At 33.8% G+C, this 11,757-nt stretch overlaps 1 protein-coding gene across 2 annotated transcripts; it reads left to right on the forward strand.

The window, feature by feature from the left end:
• Window positions 1-3,281: 3,281 nt before the first annotated feature.
• LOC114714009 (pentatricopeptide repeat-containing protein At5g27270-like) lies at window positions 3,282-10,921 on the forward strand. Of its 2 annotated transcripts, none has more exons than XM_028898710.1 (8): window positions 3,282-3,866; window positions 4,110-5,514; window positions 5,766-6,074; window positions 6,789-6,893; window positions 7,011-7,098; window positions 7,197-7,318; window positions 8,028-8,092; window positions 8,544-10,921. In XM_028898710.1, exons 1-8 carry the CDS (start codon window positions 3,303-3,305, stop codon window positions 9,117-9,119), a joined length of 3,234 nt encoding a protein of 1,077 aa, XP_028754543.1. In that variant the 5' UTR covers window positions 3,282-3,302; the 3' UTR covers window positions 9,120-10,921. The 2 variants fall into 2 exon arrangements, with proteins under 2 accessions (XP_028754543.1, XP_028754549.1); XM_028898716.1 differs by having other exon boundaries at window positions 5,769-6,074.
• The last annotated feature ends 836 nt before the right edge of the window (window positions 10,922-11,757 follow it).

An 11,757-nucleotide genomic window follows, 5' to 3' on the forward strand; every position in this document is an offset into this window, starting at 1 on the left:
GATCAACATGCTGAATCACAAATTACTCACTTGTTATCATTAAAACCTTAAACCTAACATTATTTTAACAGTGGCCTTCGGAAATATGCAATGGAACTTGCCTTATTTTCTGAAAAATTTAATAAGAAAAAATAACACAAAAATGATACTTAAACTTGAAAATGCCAAAATGGTCATTTGAATTTGCAAAATCCTAATTTAGTCATAAGTGGCCAATTTGATATCTGTAAATTTATTGAAATGACCATATTGCATTTTATTTTATTTATTGTCTTTTAAAAAACCAAATGCTCCCACTGGCAGGCTGGTCACCGAAACTTCGATGCCAGCAGCAGTTGCAGTCATCGAAGCTCCGATAGCCGGCAACAATTTTTTAAAAATTTTTTACAACTTTAGAAAAATGGTTAATAAATTTTGTAACGCTATTAATAAGTTCAATATAACAGTTAACAATAAGTTTCCCAGAAAATTCAAAAAGTAACATTTTTACAACTTTAGTAATGTCGTTAACAAGTTCCGTAACTCTATTAACAACTACGATATATCATTTAACAACAAATTTTCTGAAAAATTCAATAAAATGGCATTTTTACATCTTTAGTAACTACTTTGTTTTTTTTTTTTTTAAAATTTTACAGTTTCAGTAAAATGGTTAACAAGTTTTGTAACACTATTAACAAGTTCAGTATAGCAGTTAATAACAAGTTTTCCAGAAAATTCAAAAAGTAACATTTTTATAACTTTAGTAATGCAATTAACAATTTTCATAACTCTATTAACAAGTTCGGTATAGCATTTAACAATAGGTTTTTTGAAAAATTAAAAAAATAACATTTTTACAACTTTAGTAACGCGATTAACAAGTCATGGAATAATATTAACAACTCTCATGACCATAATGCCTACCTAATAAGTGGAAAAGTTTTGTTGCACAACTTTCATAGGGAGCTAATAGCCTCATACTGCCTAATAAGTAGAAAAGTTTTGTTGTACAACTTTCATAGGGAGCTAATATCAAAAACATCAACTTTTTATGAGAGTTGTTAATATCGTTACATGACTTGTTAACCGCGTTACTAAAGTTGTAAAAATATCACTTTTTGAATTTCTCAGAAAATTTGTTGTTAAATGCTATATCAAACTTGTTAATTGCATTACTAAAGTTGTAAAAAATTACTTTTTGAATTTTCTGGAAAACTTGTTATTAACTGCTATACTGAACTTGTTAATAGTGTTACAAAACTTGTTAATCATTTTTACAGAATAACAAGTTTTGTAACACTATTAACAAGTTCAGTATAGCAGTTAATAACAAGTTTTCCAGAAAATTCAAAAGTAACATTTTTACAACTTTAATAATGCAATTAACAAGTTTCGTAACTCTATTAACAAATTTGGTATAGCATTTAACAATAGGTTTTTTGAAAAATTAAAAAAATGACATTTTTACAACTTTAGTAACGCGATTAACAAGTCATGGAATAATATTAACAACTCTCATAACCATAATGCCTGCCTAATAAGTGGAAAAGTTTTGTTGCACAACTTTCATAGGGAGCTAATAGCCTAATACTGCCTAATAAGTAGAAAAGTTTTGTTGTACAACTTTCATAGGGAGCTAATATCAAAAACATCAACTTTTTATGAGAGTTGTTAATATCATTACATGACTTGTTAACCGCGTTACTAAAGTTGTAAAAATGTCACTTTTTGAATTTTTTAGAAAATTTGTTGTTAAATGCTATATCAAACTTGTTAATAGAGTTATGGAACTTTTTAATTGCATTACCGGAGTTGTTTTGAAAAACCTGTTGTTAACTGTTATACTGAACTTGTTAATAGCATTACAAAACTTGTTAACCGTTTTACTGAAATTATAAAAATTTTCAAAAAAGTAGTTATTAAAGTTGTAAACATGCCCTTTTTTTATTTTTTTTAGAAAACCTGTTGTTAAATGCTATACTATAATTGTTAATAAAGTTACAGAACTTGTTAACGGCATTACTGAAATTGTAAAAATACTACTTTTTGAATTTTTTGGAAAACCTGTTGTTAACTGCTATAATAAACTTGTTAATAGCGTTACAAAACTTGTTAACTATTTTACTGAAATTGTAAAATTTTTTTTTAAAAAACTGTTATCGGTTGCTTGAGCTCTGGCGACTGATGGCCGCCGCGGGCACTGGAGCTACGATGACTGGCCGACCAATGGGGGCATTTGCTTTTTTAGAAAACAATAAATAAAATAAAAGGTAATATGGTCATTTGAACAAATTTATAAATGTCAAATTGGTCACTTATCACTAAATTGGGATTTTGCAAATTCAAGTAACCATTTTAGTATTTTCAAATTTAAGTATCATTTTTTTGGGTCATTTTTTCAATTAATAATCTGTACAAGTTAGGTTCTCCATCTTGCCGAGGGGAGAATTTCTTTGAGTTCATGCTCATCCCCTAAACGTACTGGTTTGGGGATGAGATGAGATGAGATATCCTTTTTTCCCCCCAAATAATTTCTATTAATTTTATTTTTTTATTTAGATTAACTTGTATCTAGCACTTTAAAATATTTTTCTGATAGCACTCAATATTTTAAATTAATTAGTTTTTCAGAATATTAGGTGTTACTGAAAAATATTTCAAGAAGTGAATGTACCAAAATTAATTAATTCATAACATTGGATGCCACTGAAAAATTATTTCTGGATGCTTGATTTACTAAAAAAAATTAATTTAGAGTGTTGGGTCTTACTGTAAAAACATTTTAAGATACTGAATGTATTAAAAAATAATTAATTTAGGATATTGGGTGGTTGCTACTATAAAGATACTCTAGGATGATAGATTCATTAAAAAATAATTTAGAATACTAGGTGTTACAGAAAAAAATATTTTAGGATGCATAATTCATTAAAAAATAATTAATTTAGAATATTAAGTACCACTAAAAGGATGTTTAGGTATCATGAAAAGTATTTTTTAAAAGTACTTTTTCATAAATTGAAAAAAATTCCTCCACATATTTATTTTGTATATTATAAAAATACTTTTAAAATTATAATTTTGATTCTATTTAAGTGCTCTTAAAAAAATATTTTAAAGTACTAAATATAAAGGAATCCAAATAAGTAAAAAATAAAATTAATAGAACTTATTTTTTAAAATAATCATCTTATCCCCAACCGCAACGTTTGGGAATGAGCACGCTTTAGATTCGCTGAGCACGGCATGCGGATTTAATTTCTTTTCCTTTTCTATCCAGCAGTGACAGGAAGTTCTTTTTCGTCACTCTCCGCTCGAATATGGAGTCTCTCAAATCCTCGTTCATATTCTCTCCTCCACTCCTACCTCGTTCGTTTGAATTGAATCAAACATTCTTGAAGAAGAAGAAGAAGAAGCCCCTTACTGGACGTAAGGTAATGCCCGTTCACTCCTCAGTCCAGCCAGACCCTTGGTCTCCCAAATACGGCGACCCTACTAGTCCAAAGCCTAGGAGCAGGAATCCCAAGAAGCCTTTGTCGGATGACAACGCTCGTCGCATTATCAAGGCCAAAGCTCAGTACCTGAGTGTTTTGCGTAGGAACCAAGGTCCACAAGCACAGACGCCGAGGTGGATCAAAAGGACCCCAGAGCAGATGGTTCAGTATTTGCAGGATGATAGGAATGGCCATTTGTACGGCAAACACGTAGTGGCCGCTATCAAGAAGGTGCGAGCTCTGTCCCAGAAGGCAGAGGGAGAGTACGATATGAGAATGGTGATGGGATCATTTGTGGGCAAGCTTAGTTTTAGGGAGATGTGCATTGTTCTCAAAGAGCAGAAAGGGTGGAGGCAAGTCGGGGACTTCTTTTCTTGGATGAAATTACAGGTTGGGTTTTCATTTTCCTTTTGGTGTCACTTAGTTTTGATATCTTGATGATGGGTCTTCGTGTCTTTTTGGATAGGTGTTGTTAAGTAAACCTAAAGAGTCTGACATGTTTAATGACCTGAACTCAGTTCACCAATAGAAAAGAATTACCTGAAATCATTACAATTTGTTGTTGTTTTGTTCCTTTTGTCCTTCAAAGCATACAGTTTAACGCTATTTAATCATTGTTTGGTTCTTGAACAGCTGTGCTACCGCCCAAGTGTTATTGTCTACACATTAGTATTGCGTGCATATGGGCAAGTTGGAAAGCTTAAACTTGCTGAAGAGACCTTCTTGGAGATGTTGGACGCAGGCTGTGAACCAGATGAAGTTGCTTGTGGCACTATGCTCTGTTCATATGCCAGATGGGGGCGCCATAAGGCTATGTTGTCATTTTATTCAGCAGTAAAAGAAAGGGGTATTGTATTATCTGTCACTGTCTTCAACTTTATGCTGTCTTCTCTACAAAAGAAATCACTGCACAGGGAGGTTGTGGAGATATGGAGGGACATGAAGGGAAAAGAGGTGATGCCTAATAATTTCACTTTTACGGTTGTCATCAGCTCATTCATCAAAGAAGGATTGCGTGAAGATGCTTTCAAGACTTTTGAAGAAATGAAGGAAGGTGGATTTGTTCCTGAGGAGGTAACCTACAGCCTACTTATTAGCTTAAGTGTGAAAAATGGCAAAAAGGATGAAGCAGTAAGACTATATGAGGATATTAGATCTCGAGGAATAATTCCAAGTAATTACACCTGTGCTTCACTCCTATCTTTGTATTACAAATACGAGGACTACTCTAGAGCCCTTTCCCTTTTCTCAGAAATGGTGAGCAAAAATATTCCTGCTGATGAAGTCATATGTGGTTTGCTTATAAGAATTTATGGAAAGCTTGGCTTAAATGAGGATGCTCAGAGAACATTTGAAGAGGCAAACCAGCTGGGCCTACTCACTGATGAGAAAACATATTTAGCAATGGCACAAGTCCATCTTACATCAGGAAATGTAGACAAGGCCTCAGAAACTATTGAACTCATGAAGTCTAGAAACCTAGGGTTCTCTCGATTTGCATATATTGTATTATTGCAGTATTATGTGATGAAAGAAGATTTAATATCCGCTGAAGAAACATTTTTAGGACTTAAGAAGATGGGACCGCCTGATGCTGGTTCTTGTAATGATATGCTCAACCTGTATGTGGGACTTGGCTTGATTGATAAGGCCAAGGATTTTATTGTCCAAGTAAGAAAGAATCAGATGCATTTTGATGAGAAGCTTTATCGTACAGTGATGAAGTTTTATTGTAAGGAGGGAATGGTACTAGAAGCTGAAGAGTTGACAATGCGTATGGCTGAGACTGAATCTTTTAGAGATAATAAATTCTTCCGGGTGTTTTATTGGGTTCTTAGCAAACACAATAGACATGAACAATCTGATGACAAACTCATGGACATTGATGAACCTGACACTGTAGCTCTTGGGCTAATGCTCAGTTTATATCTGACAACTGGAAATTATAGCAGGACAAAAGTGATATTGGAGTTACTTCTTGATTCTGTTGCTGGGTCAAATACGGTTAATCAGCTTATTATCAACTTTGTCAAAGAGGGTATGAGAGAATTTAAATGCACTGTTTGTATCATACGTAATATGATTTTGGAAGGACATCATCGAGTGAGAGAAGTTTGAAAAATTAAAAGTTGATATTCACACAATCTATACGATTTATGTGTGTTTGTGGGGGAAGTATCGTATGTTTGTGAGCTTCATAGCATTTGAATACTATCTTGCTGAGTTTTCATCTGTTTTTGCAGTAAAATTGCTTAAACTTGAGAATTTTTTTTTAATTTTTAATCCCAGGAGAAATCAGCAAAGCAGAGACTATCAGTCATCAAGTAATGAAGCTTGGAAGATTGGAAGATTTTGCTGTAGCTTCTTTGATTAGCTATTATGGCAAACAACATATGCTGAAACAGGCAGAAGATATCTTCAGAGAATATACCAATTCTCATAGATCTGGTGAACTAGTATATAATTCTATGATTGATGCATATGTAAAATGTGGTAAACAAGGTGAGGCATGTTCACTTTACGAGCAAGTAACAGAGGGAGGGCATGATCTGGGTGCTGTTGGAATTAGCATTCTTGTGAATGCTTTGACTAATGGAGGTAAGACTGTAGAATTGTAGAGTAAACCAGGCTCTAAATTTATATTGTCTTATGCAATCAATGCTTTCTTTGTTCTCAATATAGTTCAATTAATAAGATGGATTTGTCAAGGCGATGTGTCTTCTATGATCTGCTAAGCCTTGAAAAAGCTCTACACTAGTTCTCACCATTCTGTAGTTCTGATTATGTCTGACTGTCTGTAAAGAACCGCAAGTCATCATTTACTGATCCGTGTATATATGCCCGTCCTAAGTTAGAGCCTGATAGCATTGCAGCTTTCCTGAAGTAAAAAGCTTCAGCAGTTTTCCCCCGTAAATTGAAATTTGGTCCGCTCAAGTAAGCAAGGCTTCTTTCCAATTTCAACATTTATGTAGTACTCAAATTTATCAAGAGGTTCATGGGAATGCTAGCCTCCTATTACTTGAAATACATTTATAAATCAGGTCTAATAGTTAATTTTATCATTTGAAATAACTGGCTTTGTTTGAAAGATCAAAACATAAGGTCCAGTGGTGACGGAAGACAAAATCTTAGTTTACTTCCTGATAGTACATGTAATGTCAAACAAACACGGACTAATATGATCTTTGTGATTAATATGGTCCTGTGTTGTAGTTTCGGAGAATTAAAGTATGAAAAGTATGAGAGCATTGTGTTGATTTTAGTATTTATATTCTAATGGCAATACTGATAATCCAATGCATAAATCTTCAGGAAAACATCAGGAGGCTGAAAGTGTTGTCAGAAGAAGCTTGCAAGCAAACATAGAGCTTGATACTGTGGCTTATAACACCTTTATCAAAGCCATGCTTGAAGCAGGTTGATATCAATCATTTCATTTAGATTGGAAGATTAAAATGCTGTTGATATCAAACATTTTATCTGAATTAGAAGATAAAAGAGACTGCACTTGCTAATACAGTGTCTATTCGTCAGGAAAACTTAATTTTGCTTCTAGTATTTATGAGCACATGTGTTCCTTCAAAGTTGCTCCTTCTATTCAAACATTTAACACAATGATAAGGTAATAGTTTTGATAATGTGTTCTCTATATTTATTAACAATTATTCATTTCCCATCTCTTGTCGCTTTTTGATCAAATTGTTGAGCTCTTCATTACAGTGTTTATGGGGAAGATCAGAAGTTGGATAGAGCTGTAGAGATGTTCGGCAAGGCTCGTACATTGCCTGTGACTTTGGATGAAAAGACATACATGAATTTGATTGGCTATTACGGGAAGGCTGGTAGTGGCCTATTATGGTTTTTCATATGATTTTCTCTAATCATAACATAGTATCTAATATTATTGACATGGAGCTTCAGGAAGCCATCTTGTTCTTGTCATGTGTTCTTTAAACACAATGACATATATAGCTGGGGGTGTTTGGTTTCAGCTTTTAAACCCCAAAAGTCCATTTCCATAACCAACATTTGCTAAAAGTTTGTCTGGGTTTTAAAAGCTCTTTCTAGAAACTCATTTCAAACGATAGTTTGCAAAACTTTATTGGGCATCTTTTGGCTTTTGGATTTTATATTATTTATACATTTTTTATTTATATATATTATTCAACATATTAAAATTCATGTTATTTATATATTTTTCCAACAAATCAAGTTTTAGATAACAAAAATTACATGTCATCAAACCCATGTCCTTTTCGGTAATTATATATTTACAAGCACTTTTTATTTATATCGTCTAAACAACTTTTGGATCACTGAACTGACTTTTTCAAAATATATCCACACATTAACCCTGTTACAAGAATTAAAATCTATAGAGTGATGGCTATTGATTGGCCAATAAACTATTGCTTCAGTGGCGCTAGTCATTTGTTGAAAGATCCCTGGTTTTTATTTGCATCAAATAGGGGGGAAAAAAGAAGGAAAAACAAAATTACTTTGATATGGTTGGTAACTTCGTGCTGTAATCTGCGTTATTTATTTTCATAGGTATGATACATGATGCTTCACTGCTGTTCAGTAAAATGCATGAAGAAGGGATAAAACCTGGAAAGGTAAATTTGCAAGGTTCATTCTAATTTCACAGAAGTTTATAATTGGCAATTATCATTTAGAGAACTGTCAAAAGGCCACCTACTTTAATAGCCTTTGCAGCCAAGTAAAAACATAAACTTTGTCCTTCAGAGTTATATAACTTCTGTTTTTGTTTACGGCTGATTCTCTGAAGGTTTAGACAATCTTTTTCAGTGTACTAATTTTAGGATTCCTTTGATCACTACGCTCAATATTTTGGAATTTCTTATTCAATGCACTAACTTTAGGATCCTTGTGCGGAGCTGTGTTGTAATCACATACCGTGAATGAGGGGATCATGTGGTTCTGTAATACTACATTTCCAATATCTGAAACGTAGCACATAGTTCAAATTTTATATTCCTTGTATATTTTAATTTTGAGATTACAACTGTCCTAATGCAATTTTTTGCATTTGCTGGGGAAAAGCAGATCAGTTATAATATTATGATCAATGTATACGCTAATGCGGGGCTCCTTCACGAAGCAGTGGAACTTTTCCAAGCTATGCAAAGACAAGGCTGTTCACCTGACTCTCTTACCTATCTTTCCCTTATTCGGGCATATACAGAGAGTCTGAAGTACTCAGAAGCTGAGGAAACCATTAATGCTATGCAGAACAAAGGCGTCTTGCCATCCTGTGCCCATTTTAACATTTTACTCTCTGCATTCACAAAAGCAGGGCTTATCGATGAAGCCAACAGGGTGTATAAGAGACTATTGTCTTTTGGTTTAACTCCTGATCTAATATGTTTCCGAACAATGCTGAGAGGTTACCTGGAACATGGGCATGTGCAAGAAGGTATTAACTTCTTTGAAAGTATAAGCAACTCGATAAAAGGAGACAGGTTCATGTTGAGTGCTGCTGTACATTTCTACAAAACTGCTGGTAAGGAAAGCAAAGCTGAAGAAATATTGAATTCAATGGACAAATTGGGGATCCCATTCCTGAGGAAACTTGAAGTGAGGTCAGGGTCAAAGACTCCATTAGAAAACAAACCCATTTAAGCAATGGATTTGTAGGATATGACTAATGTAACAGCCGAGTATTTTCTACAGGCACTGGATGGTTCATTGAGGAGAGAGATAGAGAGTGGTGGCAGGTGTGGTCCAATATCTTATATTTGTACAGTGAATTTACACCTTTGTCCTTTTATGGGTCCCAATCTACCCTGCTGCTTTGGTTTTTGACTTCCTGTGCTTTCCTCCATTGCTTCCACTTCTAGTTTTGCAAATGTTCTTTTTCCTCCCTTCTCCTTTCCATGTCCATGCTCTTTTTCCTTCCTTTTCTCCCTCCCTCCCTCCATCTTCGTTATTCTTTCACTTTTTTATTTTTCAATCTTTTCCTTCCTTGTTATCTCTTCCAGTTTTAAAATTTATATACTTTGCCTCTTCATCTTTCTTGTCAGTTCAACCTGAAACTTCTCTTCCTCATTCTTTCTATTTTCTATCTGTTTCCCCTATAGTGTTGACATTTTTGAGTTCAACAAGGGCAATTTTAGAAATAAGATAGGGTAGAGGGTGGTGCCATTGAAGTAGTCGATGTCTCAATGATAAAAGGGGAGATGAGGATCATGGATCTTGGGATTCTATTTTGGGGCCAGAGGGGATCTGGGGATTAAAGGCTCCTCTATGCTGCCAAAATACTCTTTTGATTTAATCAAGTAGAGGGAGAGATTGAACTATGCATTGACAAAAGAAGAAGTGGGGACATGATGTTAATGCGGCTCTATCCTCCTGTGTCACTGTCAGTCTGCACAAGGTGCACAAGTGTAGCTGGATACGTTTTCGGATGAGGAGAAGAGTTAAAGAGATAGACTGAAGTGGTGTGAGAGATTGAGAGAGGGGAAGGAGGAGAAAATAGAGAAGATTATTTTCCTAATTTAATCTGCCATTGCGCAATTGTTGCTTGATGAATGGAACTCAGGGATGAGCCACTGCCAAGTAACCATGGTTGACAGCTTTGATGCATTGGCTCTCGAGAGCAAATTGAATTGACTGAAGTCAAAGATCCAAACCCTTGGTCAGTTCTTATTACATAGCTTCAGATGGTCTTTCTTTTGCATCCATCGTTTATATTTTAGCATAATAACCCCATGCAACACGATAGAGAGATCAAATGGTTTTACATTTTTATTTTATAGCTTCTAAAGGGGTCAAATTTTTGTCGAATTAAAACTTCCCAGTGATGCAAATATGTTATATACTTTTTATCATGTGTTGGATTCATGATGAAGGATTGAAGTCTAAGAGGTAACTTTATGAGTAAAAAAGCTCTGACATCCCATTGCCCTTTTTAACCTAAGTGATGACATAATTTAAAATTTTACAATTATCCTTTTTTTTTTTTTTTGGGGGGGGGGGGGGTAACACAGACCATTTCTTTTGATGAAAATTGAGTTCATCAATCAGTTGCTACAAACTTCATGACTAAATGACCTGTGCCTGCGGTTTTATAGTATGTAAACACACTGTAGAAATATATTGTTTACGTCCCTCTTTAATTTTATTTCTCATGATATTTGTTTATTCTGTAGCAGAAATGTATGGCAACTGATTTTTTCGAACTAGTTATCACAAATTTGGCTCTCTCTAATTTGTCAATTTATCAAATGTTTAGTATTAGAAACACAAGTGAGTTGAATTGTATTTGGATATATCTTTAGGTCATTGCAAGTCTAGATACATGGTATGTTTGCAGAATTCGAATTCTGATGCATTGTATACTAGAGAGATGGGAGCTGATATGGTACGCTTACTTGCATGTATTATATGAGTCTTTTATGATAGATTGACAAAAACTTTGGCTTTTTCTTTTTGGTTAATAAAATGGATGAGTAATGTAACTAGTCTGATTCCTAAGATAAGTTTTTTTCTATTGATTCAAGCACAATGAGATAAATTCAAACAATGGTGAATTGCAGTTAAATGCTTTGATCTTACATATAAATTTGCATATTAAAATCCCTTAAGCATAGCTGCAGTTAAAGGTGTTTCGTTCATGTTAAAATCCATAACTTGATTACATTAAAAGTACAGAAGATATGAGTTGCCTAAATTGAGCGATTCACACTAGAATCACACGATTTAGACAGTGTCGTGTTAACAAAAACCTTTTTTTGTTGTTTATTTTTTTTGATTTTTTTGTTATTTATAGGAGGCAATTTGCTGTATAAATACTCTCCAATGCATTTATTACTTTCAACTTATCAAATATTAATCAAAACCCTAATTTTTTATTGCCTAATCTTGGAGATTATTTGTTGTTGAAATTTGATATGTATTGGCATTATTTGATTTTTTGGGAAGTGTATGGAACCTAATATCTACAAACTTTTGATATTTTCTTCTATAAAATTACTTATATCTTATCTTTAATAATTGTTCAGGGATCTTACGATTCACAATACGTTTTGATTCAAGATTTGAAAAATAGGCTTTCTGATTCACAATTCGTATTCCGATTTCATAATCTTACTGTGAGGTGATATGCATTGCATTGTAGTAGACCAGAATTCTGAATCCACATGAACATGTTCCGCAATCTTTACAAGCCACCACCACCTGCATGAGAAGACTTTATTATCAAAGTTTAATGATTTAATAAACATACCGTCGTGGAATATTACGATATGTGAGATGACTT

Source organism: Neltuma alba, unplaced genomic scaffold (assembly GCF_004799145.2).
Source record: "Neltuma alba isolate B1F8T4 unplaced genomic scaffold, ASM479914v2 tig00001911_pilon, whole genome shotgun sequence".
In the NCBI taxonomy this organism is placed as follows: Eukaryota; Viridiplantae; Streptophyta; class Magnoliopsida; order Fabales; family Fabaceae; genus Neltuma; species Neltuma alba.